The sequence below is a fragment of the Psittacula echo genome (assembly GCF_963264785.1).
Source record: "Psittacula echo genome assembly, chromosome: 5".
Taxonomy (NCBI): domain Eukaryota; kingdom Metazoa; phylum Chordata; class Aves; order Psittaciformes; family Psittacidae; genus Psittacula; species Psittacula echo.
Genome location: NC_137739.1, coordinates 41,937,815 through 41,965,368, shown reverse-complemented (window position 1 = coordinate 41,965,368; position 27,554 = coordinate 41,937,815). Strand labels below are relative to the sequence as shown.

General features: G+C 37.3%; 1 protein-coding gene across 6 annotated transcripts in view; it reads left to right on the top strand.

Moving 5' to 3' along the window:
- GPHN (gephyrin) overlaps positions 1-27,554 on the top strand; it is a gene marked incomplete at its 3' end in the record, with an annotated part of 311,539 nt that overhangs the window by 268,807 nt on the left and 15,178 nt on the right. For all 6 annotated transcript variants that reach the window (XM_080619965.1, XM_080619964.1, XM_080619962.1 and 3 more), the window contains 5 exons: positions 1,584-1,639; positions 6,660-6,779; positions 11,042-11,100; positions 11,316-11,469; positions 13,511-13,632. In XM_080619965.1, the coding sequence (XP_080476091.1) occupies positions 1,584-1,639; positions 6,660-6,779; positions 11,042-11,100; positions 11,316-11,469; positions 13,511-13,632 (511 nt within the window). The remainder of the gene's footprint in view (positions 1-1,583; positions 1,640-6,659; positions 6,780-11,041; positions 11,101-11,315; positions 11,470-13,510; positions 13,633-27,554) is intronic.

The following is a 27,554-nucleotide window of genomic DNA, read 5'->3' as shown; positions in this document are numbered from 1 at the left end:
CAAATGTGATAAATCATTATATAGACTGAATGGGCAGTTCTGGTGTCCTCAACATAATAAGGTCATGGAGCTGTTGGAGCAAGTCCAGAGGAGGGCCACAAGAATGATCAGGGGGTTGGAGCACCTCCCATATGAAGACAGGCTGAGAAAGTTGAGGCTGTTCAGCCTGGAGAAGAGAAGGCTGCGTGGAGACCTCATAGCAGCCTTCCAGTATCTGAAGGGAGCCTACAAGCATGTTGGAGAGGGACTTTTCATCAGGGACTGTAGAAACAGGACAAGGGATAATAGATGCTGGCTAGACAGAGGAAGTTTAGGTTGGGTATAAGGAAGAAGTTCTTTACTGTAAGGATGGTGAGGCACTGGAACAGGCTCCCCAAAGAAGTGATAAATTCTCCATCCCTGGTGGTGTTCAAGGCCACTTGGACAGGGCCTTGGGTGACATGATCTAGTGTGAGGGATCTCTGCCCTTGTCAGGGGGATTGGAAATAGATGATCTTAAGGTCCATTCCAACCCTAACAATTCTATGATTCCTGAAAGCAATTCTTCTCAATATGATAAGGTTATCTGACTGTATATTCAGGACTTTTGAAATAAACAGAAGATACTAAGGTAAAGGTTGTCACTGATTAGACTTCATCTCTGGAAAATCAACTTCTGACAGTTTCAGATTTAAAATTAATAAAAAGACATATTTAAATATGATCATATGAACCCAGTTTGTCTGAACACTCTTGGCAGCATGCCTGCTGTCCTTGGACAGAGAAGTTACATGTGCTCCATGCATGATTTACACCACAGTAAAAAAGCATGTAATACCACTAGTGCAACTTGCCAAAAGAGCTTTGAGGCAGGCAGAAGCATTAACTTTGTTAATAATGATACCTTTGTTGTCCCTGTAAGAGTACAGATTTGGCTAAATTAGAAATCCTGGAGACTTTCAATTTGTTAAATCAATCATCTCAGACTTTTAATTTTCAGAATGGCTTCAGTGAAAGGTATAAGGTATCTAGTTCAGTGCTAACTCCTGATGTTACAAAAAGAAGCACAACTCAAGACTTCTAATGTGGCAGTCCAAGTTGCACTGTCTTAAGCCCTATTGCTTTTCAGAAAATGCCAAACCTGTAAGGTCATCTGCGCAGTCTGTAACCATTGCTCTTGTCCACATTTTCCTCCAAAGGCAGAGACAGAATCTAGAAATATCAATATTTACAAAATATGTGATACCCCTGTGTTAGTTTCACAAAGAAAAAGATTTGTTCACAATGGACATATTTGTAAAAATAATCTCATGATCTCTTTTAAGTATTTATTACTATAATACCTCCTAATCTGCTTTTACTTGATTCCTTCTTGCCCAAAAATATTCAGTTAAAAGTACTATAGAACCTGTAATTTTCAAAAGAACAAGCACAACTTTAAAGGACCTAAAATGTGAATTGCTTGCAAATGTTTGTGTTTGAAATGCTCACACTGACACTGAAGAACTGAGTCTTAGATCATTCTTTGGTTCTCCTGCTCTTTATTTCTAATGTCATCGTTTGTTTGGTTCAGCCTTTATCATTTGCATTGTCCATCTTAACAGCTGCTGATGGCCCAGGAGATCGATTCATCATAGGGGAATCCCAGGCTGGTGAGCAGGTGAGCACAATTTCTTTTTCCTTTTTTTTTTTTTAATGTACTTTTCTTTCATAAGATACTGCTTAATATTTCTTACAAGCCTTGCTAGTGCTCCAGTAACTGAGCATTCTTGGCGTTGACATGAAGTAGGACACAGCTGTACCACCCTCCTGCTATGTGCCTCGGGACATGATATCAGAGAGGGAGGTAGTACGGTTACATAAGGAACTAACAAGGATATCCCAAAATCCTTCCAAGCATTGTGCTGACATGTCTGATAGGAGTGTATGCAGTAATGTTTTGCCATAATACAGTGTTACAGGACATAAGGTTTCTAGTGGCATTACAATTCATACACAGAGAAAAGCATTATTTAACCCCTTATTGCTGACAGATTTTTAAAGGGGTATCATCCCAGTTACTGTTTCCAGAAGATGCTTGCATACTTCACACTGATCCCTGCAAAACAAAGTGTAAGAATTCTGTATGAAGCCTTTAAAGAAAGGTAATTATCAGAACAAACTTTTGCAAGCCTGTCAGGAGCCGGGTTTCTGGTATTGCGCTGGGGATTTTTGCTTGTTAAATGAAGAGTGTTTGTGCACCTTAGCACATATGTGGATTGAATTTAAAAGCAAGTTGGGGCAGCACCCATTCATAACCTACTGTGCTATATAAATATTCATGAATAGACACAATGTATGATTTGCTTTCAAACTCTAGAGTACATTTCATTAAATCAGTGTATTAATACTGGAGTAATGGGAGAAAAAAATCAGTTATGTTCAGCCACTTTCATTATTTTGTCAATTTAATTATACATGCTGTTGTTCTGTTCAGGAGAGCATGAGTTAGTCCTAAATGTTTCTCCAGCTCTTTCAAGTCCCAGTTTATAATTCTGTATATTGTATATGAAATGATGGAGAAAGGGAATAAATAACAGGCAAAACAAAGGATTGGTCAGTTTTAATGACAGTTTTACAGTGTGGCTATTTTGACTGTAAAACAAAAAAAGTCCAAGTAAAATAGATCTGTTTTAAAAGATGTTTCAGGTTTTAGAAGTATTAACAGTTGCAGGATTATTCATTTTTTTAAAAAATGGAGTTGAAACGCCTCTAGCTGTGTATCAGATGTTTATTTTGGCAAATCATAATAGATGCCCAGAACTGTGAAAATTATTCTTGCTGTAGTTCCCATGCATCATCATGAATTAAACTTTGGTATAATAGACATCTTCTCAATACTGATGTTCATGTGAACTTAGATTAATTAATATGTTATACAAAATATGTAAAATTACTCTATCAAAAAAAGTAAACTAATGAATTTTGTAGGTTTTTTTACCTGCCTTGGATTTTTAGCCCTTCTATCTGCATTTCCAAGCGTTAGTCCAGAATCCAAAAGAGTGAAAACTATTTCTACAACCCTCTTCATGGTCACTATAAAATACCAAGAACCAACAGAGTAACCTGCTGAATTATCACTCCTGTCCTTATTCAGCTGTCATCAATATTATCATTTTGCTAGTTAGAAAATATAACAACACAGTGGTGCTGAAAAACAGGACTGCTGAAGCTGTGTCTAATGGGGAAGGCTGCCCACAGGCCTGAAGGATTTCAAGTCCTAATGAGTTCAGCAGGTTTGTACAAAGAATAAAAGGGCAAGCAGAAGCTTGCTTCCCTCCTACAAAATTCATTTCACAAATGGTTCTCCACAGGGACAGTCTGTCCTCCCAGATTACTAGGAATAGGAATACTCTCTGGCAAGGAACAAAACCTGGGTGGGAGGAGGCTTGCAGAGAGAGAATAATTCTGAAAATACCATTGGCAAGTTAGAAAAATGAGGCTGTTGACCTCTGAATAATTGGTTAATGTTTTTTTCTTGAGCCAACACATCTTCAGGTTCATCTCCTTCCCAAGCAATTATTTATAGCCTTGGAAGGCTCCTTGGTCTCATTTCACCCTTCAGTCACTCTCAGCAGCAACATTCTGCTTTTCATGTTACAGACCAATTAACAGAATGATTCACAGCAGGGAGTTCAAAATAGGTTTAGATTTGGCTCCTCCTGTAGGGAAAAAGGTTATGTAAATGCTAAGTAGAGAGGAAGAAAACAGGACTGAGACTTGCAGAGAGGTCGTATAGCCAAATTGCGCATTTCTGTATCAATTTGTAAATTGTGTATTATTTTCTGATTTCCATTTCTAGGTGGCTGTGTTTATGTTAACAACCACTTTTTATTTTCTATTGAGGAAACCTTTCAGACACTGTCCTGCACGGGGAGGCTAGGGCACATTTGAGAGTACTACTCATGAGCCATTCACATGGCCTCTGTGTGAGAAACTCAACCACAGGGAGCAGTGGTTGTCTTTCTAAAGACTTACATAGCTGGAGTTTAGCATTTCATGGAAGACTTTCTAAAGATATTTGCAAGAGCCACTGTGACTAAATCAGCTGTAATATAGGATGGAAACAGGCCTTTTTACAGAAAGGGGCATGGGTCAGTGGAAGTCACACAGGAGAGGTGTAATATGTGCAAGAGAAAATGTCAGATGAGGGCTGTGCTCGGTAGATTATTTCTGGTTTTTATTCAGTGACTGAGATTAGATAAATTATCAGTGATGAAGGCAAAAGACAGAACCCAGTAGTGCCCTGTTCCAGGTAAGTGTGAGATCTCAGAGGCCTTTAAAAGAACTGTGAAATTTTTATGTGTTATTATGCTTTCTGAGAAGCAATGATTTATTTATCTTCATAGTCTCTAGCACAAAAGAACACAGCCCTGGAGATTCACACACAAATCTGATGGTTGACTTTTGTTCATAAAGTTAATCTGATCAAATTCTCAAAGGAAAAAAAAAATGGAAATTAAATATATGAGCAACACAACCAATTCTCAAAGCAGCTCTTACTGTATCATGAATTTGTTTAAATGTTTCACATCATTACATCTCAAAAAAAACCTAACTCATCTAGTAATAAACTCCAAAAGCATAGGTAGTTACAGCACATTTTATCACCATAGACAATGATTTCTGGCAGAATTGTTGACATTTTGTATTCTTTGTGGTTCTTGAGGCCCAAAAAGTGCATTTTAAATGGAAGAATATTTTTATACAATATAACCTGAAAACTGTCACGAAAGTCATCAATATGTTAGTAAGTCCAAAACAATTTTACCTTTTTGTAATGTACCTATAGACTATACCTACAGCAATATGAGAAAGAGCTCCCATAATCCAAGGTGTAAGATTTGCCTTTTGCAATTTTTTATAATTTTTTTCATAAAAATCAAGATAACACGTTAGACAAGATTATCTTTTTTTCACTTTTAAGTGTCTTCAGTTATTGGCACTATTTCAGCTGTTCATCCATAGCACCTTGCATAGTCTGTGGTGAGAAGTATGTACCATTTTTTTAACAAAGTATGATTTTTGGGTCGTCTGGTTTAGAGACCTACTTCAGGATAACATGAGTCTTGCCCTAAAAGCACAGTAACCGTGACATATGGCAAGTGTGAATTTTTTTTTTTTTTTTTTTTTTTTTTTTTTTTTTTTTTGAGTTAGGATTTTATTTATGTTCTTCCCAAAGGATGTTACGTTTCTGTTACCCATAGAACAGGGTCAGGATTCAGTCAGCTCAATGCTTAGTTCTTTCTTGGGATACGTAGGTCACTGGGATACTGTGATAAACCAGATACAAACCATTTCTAATCTGTCCCTAGGACTTCTCACTTTGGGGCTTCTGTCCCAGTGACCAGCCTTTGAAATACACACATTTCAAAGTAATACTTGTATTTCAGACATTATGACAGTGCTAAAATGGAGTAGAAGAATGGGAAAGGCAGTCACAGCTTTGTGCAGCTGAAATGTTGGTCACTGGTCTAGAATTTGCAAATGTCTAACAGCCTCCTGTCACAAGTCATAGAGTAAATGATGGCAGGCAATATTTCAGGTCCATGGGTTGCTATCAGATATGTGCTAATTGCAGTCTGAGAAGTCCTGGACAAACTCCAGTGCTGCATATGGAATATAGAGTCAATCTGCACATGAATTATGCATGTGACATGTAAAGAATATGTTGGTCTGATCACAGCTGTGTAGATCTGTGTGTAGCACATGTTCACTAGTAACAGTAACGCCTAAATAAGTTGAGCTTCCTAAAGTGCTGCAGGGAGCAAACATTCGTAATCCAGCAATGAAATCTCAATCATTATACCAGCTTCTTTTTTAGAAAGATTTTCTTTCAGGTATTTATTTTTTAAGTTCTTATTATCAAATATGGCCAAATTTTACTCTGGATTTTGAAAAATGTGTATTAAAATAGGCTGCCTCGGGAGAATTTTATTGAAACCATGTCATTTGTCTTATCGTGTTCTGATTTTTTTTTTATTCTTTGTATTACTTCTGCTGAAACTTTGTAATGTACTGTGACTTTACATAATTGTAAAATATTCTCAATTTGCAGCTTTGCTAAACTCACTCTTACAAAGATAGATATTCTATGTTAACTAGTGTTGAACTGTCTCTCAGTATAAGAAAATATGCCTCAAAATGAAGCCACTGGTTACATTACTTATAAGCTGCTGGGGTTTTACGTATAGTGTGCTGGTAAAACAAAACAGAACGAAAATGCAACCAAACCAAAGCAAAGAAATTTCAACCCTGAGGACCAGAGTACTCTGCGAAATATTTATGTACGAAGAGCTACTTGGTTTTTGCTTATGTAAATTTCTAGAAGGTCACCATCTGTTATATTTCTGAGCCAGTTATTTTTCTGAGCCAACCAGAGTACCACTGTATTGCTGCTTATGAAAGTTGTTCTTGTGTTACAAAGGGGAGAAATGTGAAGCCACCTAATATCTGATGATATAAAAGAAGTCATATCTGAAGAAATGACCTAATGATCTTAAAGTACCTTAAAGTTTATACCTGTCGATATCACTAGCAGTATATCCAGAGCCACAGCAGAAATAAGAACTTTAGTTTTTCAGATTTCTTTCATAAAGTTCAAATGGTTTGAGTTTTTTGGGGTTTTTTTTATTTTTCAGCCAACTCAGACTGTGATGCCTGGCCAGGTAATGCGCGTGACAACCGGTGCTCCAATTCCATGTGGTGCTGATGCGGTGGTGCAAGTGGAAGATACAGAGCTCATCAGGGAATCAGATGATGTGAGTCACAAGTTAAAAATCATTTTTCTTTTGTGTGCAATGGAAAATGGCTCATGATACAATCCTGTAAATATGATGATCCTGCAGGAAAGCTCTTCTGTCCATCTCAGAAATCTGAGGAATTTCACATCAGTTCCTAGTGGCAATTCTGCTCACTTTTTTAGGCTGTGGTAACAGTACCAAAGACCTACCTGTCTTGACGTTGATTTTTCATCACAGTTGTTGAATGCTGATGCCAAAATATTTGGAAGCATGATTTGGGTGAAAGTCACATGACTCCTGGAGATCTGTAACCACAGTCCAATTTGTGTGCCTAGAGTAATTGCATTTTAAAATACAGAGTAATGGCAATCAGAAGTATTTCCTTCTTTTCTGCTGAGTCTGCATTTAGCAGTAGAGCAATCTTCTTTATATTTCAGGATCATCCTGAAAATCAGCAAGATAAGAACTTTTAAAGTTCCTCTAAAGTCACCAAGTAAGAAAGGGAAAAGTTTTCTTAAAAAACATATTGTTCCCAGAATTGTACTTTGAAATATTATATTGAAGCATTACTGCTGATATAATTAAACCGCAATATGATTTTCTGTGGGAAAGTGAACTGGTTTAAGTCTGCAAAATCCAGGGGATAACTTGGATTATTTTAAATTATGCCATGAAGATGATTCTGTTTTATCAGAGTTGATCTCATTTCAGCAAAGGTGAATTTGGTGGATTTTGGAGAATGTATCTTGTGCGCATACCTTACAATAAACACATACGTTTAAAATAAGGGGGTTTACTGTGTAACAGGCGAAGTAAGTGCCCCCCAATTTTTATTAAAGTTTCTTCAATATACCTCTCTGCTCCTTTAAAATGAGAAAATTACTGAATTTAAAACCTCTGAAAGCCAGCAAATGGATAAGGTGCATGTTCCCTCAGAACATAGTCTTAACTCTGTTTAGTTTGAACAGATTTTCCAGCATGCCTGTAAATCATATTGGAGCTCTATCTTACAGATGCTGCAAAATACCACAGAAAAAACAAGTACTAGAATCATAGAATCATAGAATAGTTAGGGTTGGAAAGGACCTTAAGATCACCTATTTCCAACCCCCTGCCATGGCCAGGGAAAATAATACTAATTCTGTGCACACAGTTGTCTTAACAAAGTAAAAAGGGATTTCTGGATGAAGTACAAGAGCTGTCTGTAGACAGCTCCATCCCAAACAGCCCATCTTAGACTTCATGTTCAGAGAATTCCTTCTGAATGGTTACCTTACCCAGCTGTGATTTCAGGACACCATTGCCATGTTTTCCGTCATTTGACAGATTTTAAGGCAAGAAGGTAGTCTCTTTTTGACACAGCTTCCAAGTTCAGTTTTGGAATTAAGTATGTACATGGTTCTCTGCTCAAATCAGCCTTTGCTCTTCTGCTGCTGTTCTGACAAGCTGTTCCACTTCACCATAACTCTATGCTAGCATTGCAATTGCAGCTGAGGTGTAAGCAGAATTCTAGTGTTCAAAGCTGATGAAGACAACAAAAACTGAACCATGCTCTCATGATCCTTTCTTATGCCTTATTACTGTAAATGCATAGATTTTTACATCTGAGGTTAGCAAGCTATCTAGGCTGGCCTTCTTTCTAACAGACTCAGTCCTGCTTTGAGGTTACAGATGCATATGCGTAGGTTATATCTTCCTGTAAAATATATATTGCCTTCAATGCTTGTTAATCGTTCCATTAGCCTTACTGAGCAAGTTTTCTATGGCCGTTGCCCACCTCATCATGAGAGGACTGTCATGCTGCAGAGCAACAGACATCATAACCTGATATTTTCTACTTCTTTAGATGACTCTCTTCCTGGATCATTCATTTTCTGTCCATGTTCTCCTGTGCATGTGAGAACAGATTATTTGGTTATTCACTTAAACTGAGGTTTTCAGCAAATGGTCAGCCACCTTCAGCTTCCTTTTCCTGCCTGTAAGTGGGAGATAGTACCCTTCATTTTCTACTTGTCCTTGAATATGCCTCTCTACTAATCCTGTACATAAATAATTAGTATAGTTTCAATATTAAGTTATTTTTCTTTCTTTTGTTTGTGCCTGGGTGGCTACATATTTCAAGAATACTTCTCGTTTTAGTGTTAAGAACTCCTTCAGAGCTGGGATTTAACTAAAATGAAATCTAGAACATCTGAAAAATGTTCTTCTGAAAAGACATAGAGTACTTGACCTCTAGTTGCAGTAGCAGTACTTAAATACCTTAGCAAGCATTCCCCAAATGACTGTCGAAGTCACGGGTCTGAAAGGAATTGCATCTATCCAGCAGGAAGATAAATTTTCATTAGTTTTCCAAATGCACAATCATTAAGAAAGATCCTTGCAAAAAACATGTCTACACCCTTTTCATTTTGAGTTTTTATGTCACCTTGTAGGAAAAAGGAGCCAAATGTGTTCAACCAAACCAATAGTTACATCCTGTATCAAGATTGAGCATCAGTATATCAGCATGGATGCTGGCTGTTAACAACCATCAAAGTAAACCACTCAGACATAGTTGAAAATATATTAATACACAACAAGAAGAATGCTGCCTGATACACACCAAATGGAAGATGCCATACCTCCCTGCAAGCCTTACCACTAACCACCTTTAATTCTCTTGTATTCCTAAAGCTTTTTGGGGTATCCGTCAGTTTCATAAATAATAATCTCCGCACATCACCATGTTGTCCACAGTCACTTTCCACTGTGCTTTTCAAACCTGGGATTACTAAATTCCTAAAACACGTTTTTTTCCACTTGTTTCTTCTAATCCAGGAGTCCTAAGTAGGACCTTCTTTATTACTCAAATGTATGCTCTTGGTTCCCTAGAAACTTCCTAGCTATCAAAAATATGGAAAATTTGGATCTTCATGACTGGCCAACCACCCCCAGAGTTGTAAAAATGCAATAATACTTAGGCTAACTGTTGCCCCAGATTTTCATCTCAATCTAAAGCATCTTTTAGAGTTTCAGATGTGAATAAGGGAGATAAAAGGACATCCTCGGCATCAGCACAGCCATTTTGGATATTAGCAGCCAAAAATACTCTCTTCTCTTAAACAAGAGGAGCAGGTATAAAAGAAACAGAATTTGCATTTAAAACATATTTTGAAAATGCTGTGATAAAGTAAGAAATAAGGTTTTTCAGGGTTGATGGTTTTGTTCATTTCCTGGTTTAATTTATCCATTTTCACAGTAGGTAAACAGAATCACAATCTGAACATAACACCACATTCGTTAACTTTGGGGCCTTTAGTTTAAAGTGCTTAGTTTGAACTCAAAATGCAGCCCATATTATCGTTAAGAAAAGTGACGTCTCCCAGTATTCTATGCAACAATTTCATTCCTGTAAAAATTCGAAGTGACAATGATGTGCCTGTTTGTCTTGTAATATTAGTGTCCGATTTATAACTTTGAGGTACTGTAAGTATGAAGCACTACATGATAATGTAAAAACAAAATCTGTTCCAGTGTAAGCAACTGCAGTTTTAGTGCTATAGACAGACTAGAAGTCAAAGCTGAGTGTATATATCATCAACCCACTTGCAGGGCATTTAAATCAAATATTAACAATATAGGTCATGTGCCATTTGTTGGCACTTATTTGCATTGAATGAGCCAATAAAGCATTGAAATTCTGAAGAAGTAACGATAAATATTAGACATCAGACTTTTAAAGCCACTCTCTCTTGTTGTGGTTTAACCTGATGAAAAACATGGTCAAATCAGACTTATTCTGATTTATACAAAGCTCTCAAGTAGGTGTTTCCACTGCAGGAATCGACATGAAAATCCTGACACAGCTAGTGCGTACAGCATCTTCCTGTCTTTCTGCAGATGTAGTGGTATATTGCCTGTCTTTTTGAAATGCCATCTTTGAAATTGGTGGAACGCATTGAGTTGGCTGAGAGAAATAGAAAGAATCTGCTTGATATACCAGATCAACAGGCAAACATAGGACATAATATAAGAAAGATAAATAAGTGCAGGGATCATTAAAGATAGGAAGGTAAAACTATATATTCAATGCTGGTGAGATCATCAAAGACAGAAGCAGTTCCATTTTAGCACACATTGTATTACAATCTTGACACACGGATCAGGAGAACAGTAATGATGCTTAAACCATACAATCTAAGTGTAATGAGTACCATAAGCCATATAGGCTTCTGAGAAATTAAAGATAATTAATCTTCTTTGAATAACCTAGCTGACCATATTTGATCTTGTTTTTGTAGGGTACTGAAGAACTAGAGGTTCGAATCCTGGTGCAGGCTCGACCAGGCCAAGATATCAGGTCTGTAACAGCCTACTTCATAAACAGTAAAATATCTCTGTAGGGAATTGAAGGGCTGGTGATTTTTACAGTAATTTTTTAACCATAACTAGTACTGACATTTTGAAAATCTGACTAATGAACATCCCTGGACACACCTTACCTGAAACAGGACCAATCAAGGAAATACACTTTCAATCTCATTCTGTTTTTCTTTCATTTTTCTCTGCGCTCAGACCTATAGGACATGACATTAAAAGAGGCGAATGTGTGTTGGCTAAAGGAACCCACATGGGTCCATCTGAGATTGGTCTCTTAGCAACTGTCGGAGTAACTGAAGTAGAAGTTAACAAGTTTCCAGTGGTTGCAGTCATGTCAACAGGGAATGAGGTAAGAAAAGTATATTTAGATGAAGGTCTGAGTTAACTGTATCTTCCTTGGGACAGTGTTTAGGAAAGTGGCTTCCACCCTATTCCCAAGTAGACATGCTTTTTGAACTGCAACTTGTGCTGACATGAGGTATTTTAATGAGTGATCAATCCATAATAGGCTGTTTGTGCCTATTGTGCTTGTGCCATTGCTTTCTCCCTCAGTGGTCTCTTACAAGTCTCACACACTGTCTTTGCCAAAATTTTGGTACTGTATCCAGCCATGTGCCAGCTGCTTTCTCCTGCCAGGAAGGGAGGACCTGTGGGGTAGTCAGGGAGGTAATTTGTACTGCCAGTCATGACTGGCAGAGTAATTTCTTTTGAGCAGCATTCCTCTGTAGCTATAGTGCAAATGGCAGATAACCTGTCTTTGAAAACTCAATAGTACTACCAAATGCCTTGCTGTAGTGTTGTTCCTTGGTATTTTAATAGTAGCACATGTTGAAATCCAGATAATCTGCAATTGGTAGAACTGCAGACCAGCTTTCTAATTGCTTTCTTTTAAATACATCAGAAAAATCAGATTCAGGATTAACTTAATTTAGGGATTTTATACATATGGGAGTTGACCCTGGCCAGCAACTATGCTCGCTCATTCCTTCTGGCAGCAGGACAGAGAGAGAACAGGAAGAGCAAAAGCAAAAGAACTTGTGGGTTGAGATAAAGTCAGTTTGAAGTTTAAAGACAGCGTGAAGTTTGACCTATAATTTTGACTGTCTTGTGAGGCAAACTTCTTGAAATTCAGACACAAACATAAACCCAATAGCTGTATTCCATACAGCTTGAATATGTTAAATTTTGAATTACTTTGGATGCTTTTAATAGGTTGAATTTTGTAATCTGGCAGTGTCCTTACAACTTCCACAACCCCAGTGAAGGTTACTTTGTGACTACTGGGCACTGTGGGTGACAGAGGCCAGCCTTGCTAGGACAGAATCTTGCCAGATTTCCCTAACATAAATAGGGTATGTTGTGCAGGAAACACACTGCTAGTTGAAGAACAAATCCAAAGAGCTACAAGGATCACAGGTGATGATTTTCTGAATAGTACCTTCTGTATGACTGAAGATTCTTGCATGTCATTAAAGGGTCCACTACTGATGTGGGCACTCTCTTTTGTGTCTTGTGTTAAAAAAGACCGTAGGATCATAGAATAGTTAGGGTTGGAAGGGACCTTAAGATCATCTAGTTCCAACCCTACATGGTGGGTTTCTTAAACACCCTATGGAAATCTTCACTATAAATAGAACCAGAAGTTGAGCTGCTAGCCAAAGCATTAAAATTCAGTCATGCTCCACTTCCAGTTATTCTGACCTTGCTACCTAATACTATTGCTCTAATTTTCACATAGGCATTTTTATTATTATTTACTTCCTGACAATGTTGTGTTGTCCTTCTGTGTCCTACAAAAAAAATCCTATTATATGTAAAATATGTTTACATATGTATGTTTTGTAGTTTAAATTCCACAATATAGGATGTGTGTAACGCAATTGCTATGATACTATCTTGAAAGAAAGATTTTAGTCCAATCCAGTAATTGGTATAAGAACAAAGGTTTAAGCTTCTGTCTATTATTCCAATACAGATTATTTTATTTAAAAAATATTTTTATTGGTAAGTAAACAACAAACTTCAAAATTTCTTTTAATGCATTTATATCTGGTTAGCAATATCAGTAAGGTTCCTTTGGAAGCATTTAAATAGGAGCAGTAACTTGGAAACTTAAAGTTTGTAGTTTGATTTCTAATGTTTGAGATTAGAAGCCAGGTACTCATAAGAAGCAAGGTGGTTTTGCAGGCTTGGGCTAATAGAAACAAACTAAGCAACATGGAGGATTGGATTCAACAAGCATATATCTTATTAAATTAAATTCACTAAATCACTTTACATATATGTATTTTATTATAGGTGTCTAATATGCTGTCCCATATGAGGAAGAAAATTCTTACTTGTGCAAAGTATTGCAAGTAGACTGACTAAAAGTGTTTCTGGTTTTATAGCTACTGAATCCTGAAGATGACCTCTTGCCAGGAAAGATTCGGGACAGTAACCGTTCAACTCTCCTAGCTACAATCCAAGAACATGGCTATCCAACAATCAACTTGGGAATTGTGGGAGATAAGTAAGTACCACATGTTAGTAAAGATGTCACTTCATATTCATGTGGTGCACATTATGGCATCCATGGAAAAAAGAAATTACAGAGAAAATGTCACTTACTGCAAGTGTGACAGTGTTGTGACAGGGCACATCTTGAAGAAGATGTTTTACCCCTTTCATTAGAGAAATAAATAAGTCTATTCTAATACTAAGAGGAATAATTTGATAATTTTTTTATTGAATGGTGTTTATCTTGTTTTGCCTTCTGTTCATTGAAGCATCTATTACTGTGCAAATCGTATTTATTGCTGCACCGTACTTAAAAATGCAAAAAGAGATACTTCTACAGCAACTATACTTCTGATCCAATAAATAAGAAAAGTTTTTCGCAGGGTTTATTTTCCATGACAAAATTAATTTAGAGTATAAAATTTTGTCAGATGATGGGTAAGTGTCTTTTGGGAAAGGCCCCACTGCCGGATGTTGCTCAACATTTCCAGAAATGTATCAAAGAATTTGAAAGAGTGACTATTTTTTTTCCTTTAATGGTCTCTACCTTGATTGTCACAGAGTGGTACCTGTGATCAGTCTTTCTGTTCATCTGACAGTGATTGCTTCTTGTTTCCCAGTGGTAGCAAAGTAACATCTCCTGTTGAGAGCTCCAGGATGAGTGATTGAAGTGTTCAGTCTTTTGTCCTTTGCAAGGCTGTGCAGTGCCTGTCATCAATGCCTTGAGTTTCTCAGCATAATGTATTTCCTCAATTTATTGTGCCCCAAAGTCTCTGAACAAGTTTTCTTGTTTCTCATTTTGGGTATCAAACCAACTGACAGACTTGGTTTGATGGGAAGTTGTTCAGGTTCACCTCTACCTCTTTGAGGAAAGGGCTATTCCTTATAGGTAGTTAAAAGTGAGGCCAGATCTGAAAGAAGAGAAGAGAAAAGAAAAGGAAAAAAAAAAAAAAAAAAAAAACCAACGAAATAGTGAATTTCAGCATTCACTTTCCACATTCATTGATGACAAAATTCCCAAGCAGGGAGGCAGGGTTACTGCTAGGGAACAGCTTGTTTCAAAACCAGCCTTCCCTTGTGCAGAATTCAATGCAAAGCATCACTAGTTTGACAGAAAGTACATGAATGGGCCAACCACTGAGTGGTTTTACAATAGTGAACCAACCTGAATGGTGGCTCCGGGACATGGAGTTGTATTTGAAGTGTTCATGTAGGGAATGTGATGCACACCAATTACAGTGTTTGTTGTGATCTCAGGGAAAGCACACCCTCCTGGATGCTTTCACTGACTGCGTTCAGGCATCCTTATTGCTACTCTGGCCTGGCAAAACTCCACTGTTACTGCAAATACCAATAAATATCAAAAAAACCTTCTGCCCATGAATGTTTTTAATTTCAGGTGGTGATTTTATGAGAACAGAGTCTAAGCTCATGAGACTGTTCATGAGAATGTAAAGCTTGTTTATTCTTTATGGCCTTGTCCTAACCAATAATAGTTATAGTCTCAAATTTGCTATAAAGTCAACCAGAGTTGAAGGTCATTGTGCAAAAATGTGACTATGTGCTCCATTGCCTTCAGGAATTTTTTCTGTGACCTCCTAGGCATGGAGTATCTGTGAAGATAAATAATCTTGAAGGCTTTCAGTAATAAATAACAAATCATTTTTAGAGTCATAGGATCATAGAATCATTTAGGTTTGATAAGAACTTAAAGATCATTGAGTTCAATGGTTAACTGAGCACTGCCAAATCGACCACTAAACCATGTCCCTAAGTGCCATGTCTATGCATCTTGAAAATACCTCCAGGGATGGCAACTTCCCTAGGCAGCCTGTTCTAATGCTTGACAGCTGTTTCAGTGCAGAAGTTTTTCCTAATATCCAAACTAAACTCCCCTCACATAATTTGAAGCCATTTCCTCTCGTCATATCACTTGGGAAAAGAGAACAACACCTCCCTCATTACAGCCTCCTGAAGGTAGTTAGCGATAAGGTCTCCCCTGAGCCTTCTTAACTCCAGGCTAAACAACCACAGTCCCCTTTACAACAAAATACATCTGCAGTTCTGTTTCAGTCAAAGGAAAAATCTGATTATGTAAATTAGTTTAAATGTAAATTAGATAGTAAGCATGGTATTATTTCATTATGTAATAAAGCTACTAATCAAATGTTGAACAAATGCAAGAGACTTACTCTTACAAAGGGTACAATTTTGGTGGTTTAGTCAGCATGTTTATAGAAAAGGTGAACAAGCCTCCAGTGTCTGTTACATGGTTTACTAGAATTAAACCATAGATTATGTGTGTGTGTGTGTTCGTGCTCATATTTATGTGCAGTTTATTTTGTATGTATAGTATGTAGCTAAAAAGTGAAAAAAAGAAAGATTTTATGTGCCTGCAATACCTGTAGTAAAAATAGATGTAGTAAAAATAACAGGCAAACAATACTTCTCAGAAGGGAAAGTTAAAGATTTGTATTTTTTGCTTTGAAAGTATCACTGTATGGTATTTCTTCATTCCCATATTTCACACGTGGGTGTTATATACTTCTTTTTTCCTGTTTCTTTTTGCTTATACATTTTAAATTGAGTAAATTTTTACTCCATTTTACTGGCAATGTCTCTGTGTACCATAAGAGTTTGAGAGAGCAGATAATAGGGAGTGCAGTTGAGCAGTATTGTTGTTGTAATCACTCAAGTTTTTTAACAACCATGGAAATTCTGTCAGTCATATTTACAGAGCTAATAATCAAATTGTTTTAGAGTAGTACTTGCAGAGATAAACTTAGAGGTAAGTATTCCTGTATTTCAGTTCAGTGTATGTTTCACAGGTGTTTAGGTAAGAAAATAGCTCATGCAGCTGCTTCATAGCCTGGAATTGTGATAGATGTAAACACATTCAAACGGAGTGTATGAAAGGATGGGTGAAGCACATGGAATGTCTGTGAGTGTCTGCAGAGTAGTTAGGAACACTTCAAAAATGCGTTTGCTTACTAATCATATATGAAGTTACATTTTGAACTGGCCACTCAAGTCTCACTTTAGCCAATATTTGTATTTTCAATTGAAACCAACAATTTCTTTATTTTTCGAGCATTGTAGCAATTTCTGAGGTTGTCATTGTTTGTTTCCATTCTCATTAACTGTATGTATTACTCAATATTCAAAATTAAAACAGCAAGTTCAAAACATAGATAAGATCTACAATTAAAATCCTAGAAGCAAGCAATGGGAAAAGATAACAAACCTGGAAATGTGATACAGCTGAAGCTACATCTGGCTAGAAGCCACTATTTTCTCTAGTTGTGTTCTTAGCACGTAAAAAGCAAGCTGTTTGAAAAGAACACATCTCTGAGTAGAAATGGAAGATACTTCATTTCTAAAACTACTTCAAGAACAACAAATGCAAAAACAAAAAAAGAACCCTTCTGATGTTCTTACTGTTGTGTCTTTCATCTTTGTGTAAATAGGTGAATAACTTGTCAAAAAATTGCAAAGACAATTGGCCAGTTAAAACTGATATTCCAATGTACTTTTGAATGTTGTCTCATATAACAAGACCAAGTTAGAAAGGCTTCTAATTTAATTTGCTTTGCTTATAGTCAATGAAATTATTTGGTTCTTTAGAAAACATTGATAAAACAAGAGTTACATCTTTGATCTGATCTGTAGAACCATTAACTTAATTATCAAGATATTTTTGTGTCTGATTATTTCATTTGTGGTGTTCTTTGTATCCACTGTTTATTCAAAGCTCTGAAGTTTAGCCCTAGCAAAATAGCATGGACCTCTGTTTTAGAAAGCCATCTTCCATTATGACAGTTTTCCTTCTATGAGAGGCTCTTTTATTAAACTTGCTAAAGAACTTTGATTACATATGTAATGAATTCAATTTCCTTTAGTTTTACCTTTGTTTACTTGAGTGCATTTTCCCCTTCTCTGCATTTTTTTTCTCAAGTATAACATTAGCTGCTTCCAGATGCATTTTCATGTATGAGCCTGTGATTACACAATGGAAAGAGAAAGAATATCTCTCTCCCCATAGGAGAAAAATTTAGGAAATTTGCATCTTTATCTGCTCAGTTGCTTTAAAATTTATCAGAATAGTTATAAAATCAGCAGCATATGAGAGCTTTTCTACATTAAAATTGATTAGTCTCTCATTTATATATGTCTGTTTTATCACATATTGTTTGACAATATTGTTTGACGAAATAGAGCTCCTAAGTGACAGGTAAACTCATTAAAAATCACCCTTGCTATTGTGACAGTATTGTTGTATGATATCCCTAAAATAAAGGCTTTCAAATAGTCTTTCCATGTTTTGGAAGGGATACTACAATCTGATTAAAGGATTTAGTCTGCTTTAATTTTATGTTTTACATTCAAAAAGAGGTTTAAGTCTTGTGTACTTGTGTGGGTTGCATGTAATTACTAGTATTATCATTCATATGGAACATCTGGAGTGAAGAGAAAAGAGCAGAGAAACTGCTCTAACTCTAACATTTCTCATGCAATATCAACTTGACATGCATTATCATATGAGTGAGTTATAGACAGAATGCAGGCACAGAATCCTAGCCTCTCCAAGCACCAGTTTAATGTCCAACTTGGGTATAATCAAATATACTGTGAACAGAATTTTTAGTAGTAGTAGTATCATTTAACAAATGACTGCCAGAAAAGGCTTGTCAGAGAAAAGGCTGTAAATCAAATGTCACAATATTAGTTTTTATTGAAGTGAATTCAGTTCCAGATCTGCTCAAAGAATGATGGTATTATAAAGTGTGATCATAGCCTGATGAATCCAGTGACATTGGGTAACAGTTTGAAGGTGATTCAGACATGGAGGTCTTCTCTTTCATTGTGGCCTGTCTAGAAGAATATTCTGTTCAAGCAGAAATGTTTAATATCTGTCACAACTCTTGATAATCATTAGGGCCAACTCCAGATAAGTTGTCATCTCATCTAATGCACATATTCAGAAAACACAAAGAAATGTTTGAGTCAAAACAGAGGTGGAAAAAAGAACCTGTGAAAGGGGCCAGTGCAAGGCCCAGGGGATCTTCTGTACCAGTAGGAAACTACATAGTGTGACAGGTAGTAAAATTTTATGCCGTAGAGGTGACAAGCGCAAAGCTAATGCAGAACAATGTGTCATTCTCCTAATTGTCCTCAACACAAGCATAAACTTCTTCCTGAATTAGCATTTATAGAATCACAGTAGTAGAACATGACACTAAAAATCAAATAGTAAAGAGGACAGAATACTGTGAAAATCCTCCTGTATTTGAAAACAGAGGTAATCTGTAACTGTACTTATTGGAGAGAAATAAAAACTACTCTGTTTTTGAGACATGTGTTAACATTTAAAAAAAATACTTGCAGACATAAGTTCTGTTTAGAAGAGAACTTCAGCCTCTAGAAGCCAAAATACCATTCACTTACACTACTGTCAACATCCTTTATATCTATACCATATACAGGAATTTGGGTTCCCAAGTCACTAAGAAATTTTTCAAGGTTGACATTTTACTATTAATACTCTAGAAGAAAATAACTTAAGCTAATAAAGGCAGTAAATAAAGATCAAAGAAGTGGTGAATATTAAAGATGGCTCACTGTTTCAGCAAATGAATCACTTAGAAAATTTTATTAGTACATCATTCATACAGCCAAGTATGGTTTTTCATATATATATATATATAATATCACTAAATAATGTAAGCAAGATTTACAGGATAGAGGACTATATCCTAAAAAGTAAAGATTTAGGAGAAGATTTGAGAATAGGAGCAAGAAATCTGCTGAATATAAGTTCTAGCGTATGTATAAAGAGCTAAGTCTCCTGTAGAATTGAAAGGTTATTTTTGATCTTACCTTTGTATTCCCAGGAAAAGAACATAACAAGAATTCAGAGAAGAGCCATTAATTTTAAGTGGTTGAAAGATGGACTGTATGTTCCAACAAGTATCAGAACTCAGACTGTTTAGTTCAACAAAGATCTTACATAATGACCTGATTACATTCCAGTAATACTGAGCCACATGGAGAATAAACTTTGAATAAAGTTTCTATTCAGCAGCAATAGCTTGATATTAGTTAGAGCGTTTCAGGCTGTAAACAGTGAAAGTAATTAGTTTATAGGAAACTATATTAAATGCTTTGATAGAAATTCATTTAAAAGCAAGATTGGATATTTATTTCAATGTGATCTACAGTTCAAACAGAAGCAAATTCAGGGAGGGTCCCAGATTTTAATAAGTACCAAATCAAATAGACTTATCAAAATTATTTCTCCTGCTCACAAATCATCTCTGAACCCTTACTTCAGAGAATTAAACTAATTTTCATGTTCTGCTAATGGGCAATATGTAGTAGAAGCACAAACTCAGAAGACCAGTATCAGCAGAAATAATGCAGCAACAGTTATCTTTAAAAACAGAGTGCCAGTCAGAGCTTTGGGTATTTTAATATGTGATGCTCAAATGAATGTAAAACTTTCTGTAATTTTCAATAAGATGCTTTTGTTTTCCTTATCTCTGTAATTCACTGTGTTTAGAAACATCTGTAGTTTCAGTCTGTCTTCTGGGAGAGGAATATTGTGAGAGTCAGAGTACTTTTAGGATTTAGAACCTTGCTGGAAAAAGTTGTTGATTTTTGAGACTCCTGCCTGTAATGCTGATGAGTAAACCAGAATCTGGGATCACTTATGAAATCTGAAAGTCTTTTGTATGTCGCTTCCTGACATAGTGACCCCAAAGACTGACTTTGTTCTCTGGCAGTGAATAGAAGAACAAATAAGGGACTGAAGCCATTTGAGGAAATGGGTATCTTAGGAAAACTATCAGAAAGATATAGACACCTAAACTTATAACCTGAATAATTTTAACATTCTTGCATGACTTCCAAACAACATTAGTATGCATCTGATCTGATATACCATTTCCGTGATGACATATGAGGAGAAACCAGACAAGGATTTAGAAGACGATAAAGAGTATTTTAGACTTCATGTAGCAGTGTCCATGTGCATGCGTAACAGTGTAAGAATAGTGCAGGCATGGAGGCCCAGTCTTCTCCTCACATTCCTCAGTCAGACAAGATCTCTGTGTGCCCAGAAGTGATCTTTGAAATGATCACAGAATCGAATCATAGAATGCAAGGTTGAAGTATCATCAAGTATCATCTGGTCCAACCTAAATGATAGACAGCAGCTGCTATGTTCAGGATGAACTGAGCCTGTGCTGGAGACTGTGGAGGGAGATTGTTATTGTTAACAGTCCAGCCTGCTGAAAAGAAGGGCTCAAGAGTTGCACAATGACAATTCATGACCTGGTCCATTTCAATCTTGAACATCTTATTTTAGGGTTTTATTTTAAGAGACATTTATAAATCTGTATTTCTAATGAAGATGTTTTACATTTTGCATTTATTTGTCCTACATTTAAGAGTATCTAGACAGATTTCAGCTTATTTCATATTTCTGTTACAAAGGATGCTATTTAATGATTATTTCTTCCCAGTGAAACTGGCTTGGAAGAAGTGTATGTAAAAGGAAATGCTGTCTTCATAAAATAGTAATTCATAGCAAAATATAATTCTGAATAATGTCCTGATAGCAGTAACTTTCTCAGTTTTGGACATTTTTTCTAATCCTGTCTCTTGGGGCAGGGTAGCTCAGTATGAAGCTTCTCATGAATGAAGTGGCATCTTTACTGACTATGGAGATATAAAATTAGGATAAATACATCCCATTCCCCTTTTAGTCAAGACGGTGACATTTAATATGCCTTGAGACCCTTTCCTGAATAAGAAGCTAGAAAGCGTGAGTAAAAATGTTTCAATAAGGCACATCTGCAAATATTTTCACATTATTATCTGTGGTCCTCTTTCCAAAATGTCAGTGTTTAATGCTTCATTTTGTTTTGCCTGCAAGTCAAGAGTAAAGAGGTTTCTCCATAGACTCTGCAAGAAAAGATGAACTATGCGTTGTTGGCATGCCCAGTTGAGCCTAAATTCATCCACAACTTCACTCTTCATCCTTGTGAGAACCCTGTCAAAACTATGACAGAAAAGCGTTCCCATGCACTCCCTGTCTCTTCTGTTGGCTGGCCTTGCAGAGAGGAAGCATTTCCCATGACGATTTTGAATATTCAGAGCCACTAAGGGGGACACAGCTGGGCACAAAGTATTCCTTTCACTCCAGGAGCCTCTCTCCTTCCCTAGCTCTTTATTATACCCCTTCTGCTTCCTTTACCCTCAGGAAGCCAGATGTTTTTAAAGAAGAAGGGACACAGAGCTTCCAGAACACTGCGGAGACAGGCCTACCAGATTGGTGAGCACTGTTTTTAAAACACTTGGGAAGTTGAGACACGTGCATGCTCACAGGCAGGCTTGACTAGATGTCTGTCAGGACAGAGCTTGGAGCACAGATTTTACAGGTTGTTGCCATACAGAAGGAAATGGTATTTTTATTCTGTCAATTAAATAACATTGCCTTGTCAGTTAAGTTCTTATGCACCAGAGCACTGTAGACATACATGGCTCCACAACATTGGTAAAATTGAAGTTCTGTTAATACCAAGAAGGTTTACATTACTCACCAGTAGCAGCAAATATCTTTATCCATCAAGTCTTTTCCCTTTAAAAATACAGCAAATTAGGAAGAAACCTGCTTGAAGGTAGTAGCAGAGTACGGCTCTAGGGAAATCACAGTTAAGACTCTTCAGTCATACCTGCATACTTGTTCTTCCATTAATGTGCTGATCATCTCTAGAGCAGGCTAACTGGAATGCTCATGAAATCTCTAAACTATCAGTACACTTTTTTTCTAAAATACATGTACAGTTGTATGCTAGATCTTATTTAGGAGGATGGCTTAATAATATAGATTAATTTACAGAACTTACCTCCTATCACAGACAGGCCAAAGGGGCAGGAGTGATAATAGAGGGAGAGTGTACCACCTGTCATTTTTTCCATTAGCAAACAGAAAAATTACTTTCTATAGTTTGATTCTTATAGGAATTAAATACAGGCTGAAAAGTAATGAAAAACCTATGGTGGGCTAGTACCCAAAAACTTCATTCTTGTGAGGATCCTCACTGAGGTTAATCGGCCTGTTTTTACAACAAAAAGTTGGAGGATTGAATTATAGCTTAATGCTTACTTTGCATACTAGAGAAACAAGTTTCTGTACTCATTATTGAATCAATCTGCTATATCCTTAGCCTTCTAAAATTGTTTAGCAATTGGTTGTTCATGCTGAAGCCAGGTTGTCATTAATTTGGGTTTTCCTCATTAAATTGACTGAAGAGATCAACCCATGAGAATCTTAAGCTGTACACTACACATCCCCCAAAAATGAACTGCAGTTAGCTTATGAGAACCTGTCATCTTTAAAACGTTTTAGATGAATGTGAAGAACATAATATAGACTGTCTGCTTTATCAGAAATTGCTTAGAAGCTGGAAGCTACCAAGCGGGTGATCAACTTGGAATACCTCATAGAAATCACATATCATTGCTAATAGCCTAAATCCAGAGGACACATTAAATGAGCCTTTTGGCGCTTCTAATCAGTGCTGGGGCAAGCATCAATAAAGAAAATGGGACCCTAGAACAAAACCTTGCTACCCAAAGCATGAGCAGTAAGAAAATGCTTCTGCTCCCATCTTTGTGCTTGAAGGAATATAGTCCAGTATCCTAGAGACAAATGAAGGTCTAGTTCCTTCCGTCAACTAACGACTGTCAAAAAATTGACTTGCTGGTCTCAGACAGAGTAAGTTTCTCTTTCAGTTCCTTCTCTCCACTTATTTCTAATAAACTGTAGTTTACTCTTCTTGGATAATTTGTACTATGTTTAAGTAAACAAAAATCGATGTCATACTTCATTTGACATTTTCTAAAAAAATTACTGTTTGGTTTAAGACGTAGCTGATGACAGGGAATTTTAAAAGGCCTTTTTATATTGTCTCTGACCTGTGGCTTCCAACTCCTTTTTCTTCTGAAAACAGACATTTTTCCAAGTGACTAAGTTGTGACTCTGTAAAAGGTGGAGCTTTACAGAGAAAGCCTCCATTTGGAAGCATTGCCTTTAGGGGCTGCATTTCTACCTGTCATAGAGACATCCATACTGTAGTTCAGTGGCAGTTATATCCATTTACACAAGGGATGAATTTACTTTAAATTCAGATTAAGTTTATTTAAAATTTACTTAAAATTGAAGTTAAAGCAAAATGAAAATGTAAGAAATTCCATTATACCATAATGTACCAAATACCATGTTGCTGCATGTAATACTGTTTGCAACATATAAGCGATTGTCACTAATTACATTATTCATACTATTCTACTTTCAGTTATGTGTGAAAGAATTAACTGCCGAACCACTTTTACTCTTCAGATTCACCAGTGCCCTGTCATCTTTACTGATGAGCAATGTCTGATTATTGAGACATTGATTAGTGTATTGTGTGGTGTAATCTTCACTCAATTATACATAAGTTATATAATAAGTTTTCTAAGTTATATGTTATATATAAGTTGTATAATCAGTTATATATATTATGTAAGTTCTATATATATTATATTATTTCAACCCAGCTACAACTCTTGAATATTTTTCACTCCAAAAGTGAAAACTTTTCAGTGAATCCATATAGATTCACCTCTTTTATAAGAAGGAAGATAAAACAGAAGCTATTATCTTTACCAGTGAAATGCCAGCCAACTTCTCGGAAAAACTAACAGACTTCTGGAAAGTGTTAGGATAGGATTCATTTTCTTCGGCCAGTAAAGTATTTGGGGATAATTTATTAATTAATGCAACCAGCTGTTCTCAGGCTTTTTCTTACATTCAGGGCTTAATATAATCAACAGCACCTGAATTATCAAAGCTCCTGTTCTATCAGAGGTCCTGTTAGAATTATAAAATCATAGAATAGTCAGGGTTGGAAAGGACCTTAAGATCATCTAGTTCCAACCCCCCTGCCACAGGCAGGGACACCTCACACTAAACCATACCACCAAAGGCTTCGTCCAACCTGGCCTTGAACACTGCCAGGGATGGAGCATTCACAACCTCCCTGGGCAACCCATTCTAGTGCCTCACCACCCTCACAGTAAAGAATTTCTTCTTTATATCCAATCTAAACTTCCCCTGTTTTAACCTGTTACCCCTTCTCCTGTCACTACAGTCCCTGATGAAGAGTTCATCCCCAGCATCCTTGTAGGCCCCCTTCAGATACTGGAAGGTTGCTATGAGGTCTTCGCGCAGCCTTCTCTTCTCCAGGCTGAACAGCCCCAACTTTCTCAGCCTGTCTTCATATAGGAGTGATCCAGCCCCCTGATCATCCTCGTGGCCCTCCTCTGGACTTGTTCCAACAGTTCCATGTCCTTTTTTATGTTGAGGACACCAGAACTGCACACAATACTCCAAGTGAGGTCTCACAAGAGCCGAGTAGAGGGGCAGGATCACCTCCTTGGACCTGCTGGTCACGCTCCTTTTGATGCAGCCCAGGATACAGTTGGCTTTCTGGGCTGAGCACACACTGAAGCTGGCTCATGTTAAGTTTCTCATCGACCAACATCCCCAAGTCCTTCTCCACAGGGCTGCTCTGAATCTCTTCTCTGCCCAACCTGTAGCTGTGCCTGGGATTGCTCCCACCCAGGTGTAGGACCTTGCACTTGGCAGGGTTAAACTTCATAAGGTTGGCATCAGCCCACCTCACAAGTGTGTCAAGGTCCCTCTGGATGGCATCCCTTCCCTCTGGCGTATCAACCGAACCACACAGCTTGGTGTCATCGGCAAACTTGCTGAGGGCACGCTCAATCCCACTGTCCATGTCACTGACAAAGATGTTGAACAAGACCGGTCCCAACACCGATCCCTGAGGGACACCACTCGTTACCGGTCTCCAGCCGGACATCGAGCCATTGACCACAACTCTTTGTGTGTGGCCATCCAGCCAGTTCCTTATCCACCCAGTGGCCCACCCATCAAATTGATGTCTCTCCAATCTAGAGACAAGGATGTCGTGTGGGACAGTGTTGAACGCTTTACACAAGTCCAGGTAGATGACATCAACTGCTCTGCCCCTGTCCATCAGCGCAGTTGCTCCATCATAGAAGGCCACCAAATTGGTCAGACAGGATTTCCCCTTAGTGAAGCCATGCTGGCTGTCACCAACCACCTCCTTGTTTTTCATGTGCCTTAGCATGCCTTCCAGGAGAATCTGCTCCAAGATTTTGCCAGTCACAGAGGTGAGACTGACAGGTCTGTAATTCCCCGGGTCATCCATTTTCCCCTTCTTGAAAATGGGGGTTATATTTCCCTTTTTCCAGTCATTGGGAACTTCACCTGACTGCCACGATTTTTAAAATACGATGGCCAGTGGCTTAGCAACTTCATTAACCAGCTCCCTTAGGGCCCGCAGATGGATTTCATCAGGCCCCATGGACTTGTGTACGTTCAGGTTTTTAAGATGGTCTCGAACCAGATCCTCTCCTACAGTGGGCCCAAGGTCTTCATTCATTCTTCTGTTCTTTCAGCATTGATGAAAAAAATAGTAATTACAATTCACAAGCAAATGCTTGCAGATGAATATACGCAAGCAGCAGACAAGAATGCAGCTCAGGACCCAACCATCAACAATGTAAATTCCTTCATGTAGGAATGTTCCGTAGTACAGAAGCACCTGGCTTCTGCAACATGGGACCTTTTCCTGTGGAACTCCCATGGCTATCTCTTTTTCTGACCTTTCTACTCTCTTGTTGTTCTGGCATATATATGAATGGAAGTCTTCTGAAATAGTTCATGAAAACAGTGGACTAAAATACATTGTCATCAAGATACAGAGACAGAAAAAAAGCTGAAGTCATTAGGCAGATCTCATGGTAACTTCCGCAAGAGTTGAAGACCTCTGATCAAAGTCTCTTTGAGTTCATAAATGTAACATGAAAAAGAATACTCTGCAAAATTGCATTATTTGCAGCAGCAGCAGTTAAAGGGCTAGCAAAAAGTAGCAAAGACAGATTCTTTTATGTTGTTATCAGATAGACAAAACTTACATAGTCATGTGGACCAAGCCAGAAGCTGCTGCAATTATTCCAGCTTTCCTCACAAGCTGGCCTATATTCTTAGGGAAAACATAGTGCATCTGTTCAAAGTGATCTAGGGAAATACCACAGAAGGTAGAAGGAAGAAACATTGTGAGAACATGATGAAATACACTGGAGAATTTTGAAACAAATACAGTTTCAGAAGAGTGCCCATATGTTCCTACATGCATCATCAAAATCAGATCTTCTTCTGCCTTAGAAAACCAGACTAGTCAAAACAGAGAATTCCTATTGCATTCAAATATTCATTCATTGAATACATGCATTGAAATATATTCATTAGATTACATTCAATATTACATTCCACAGAAGATGGGTTTTAGCTGGCTAAACCTAGTATAGCACCTAATCACTAGTCTGCATCCTGCATATTACTGATATACAAAATATTCCTGTTGGCCATGAAGTGAGAAGTGTATGACAGGCTTTGTCTTTATGCCTAGCTGCATTCATCTATTCATTTTGAAATCTGTCACCTCAACTGAATGAGCACAAGAAGAAAAATAAAAGTTAATCATAAAGGATCGAATCCATATCCCATCTTTCCTCAAACAGAAATGTCATTGAGCTTGATAAGCTCTCTGTTTGAGTACAGTGAGTACAGTAAGTATAGTATCTTTGTGTTTTGTTTTTTATGAAAGTTTTCCGCTGATAAAGTCTTCGTTCTTTTGGAGGTGTTTCTTTTTTTTTCTTATGTGGAACTAGAAGCTTGATTGGGATCTTTGCATACAAGAGGAATTTCTGGCAGGTCTGTGTATCTTAGTTATATATCCTCTTCTGGGAGATCTGTTTAGCAGAAAAAAGACCTCGTAA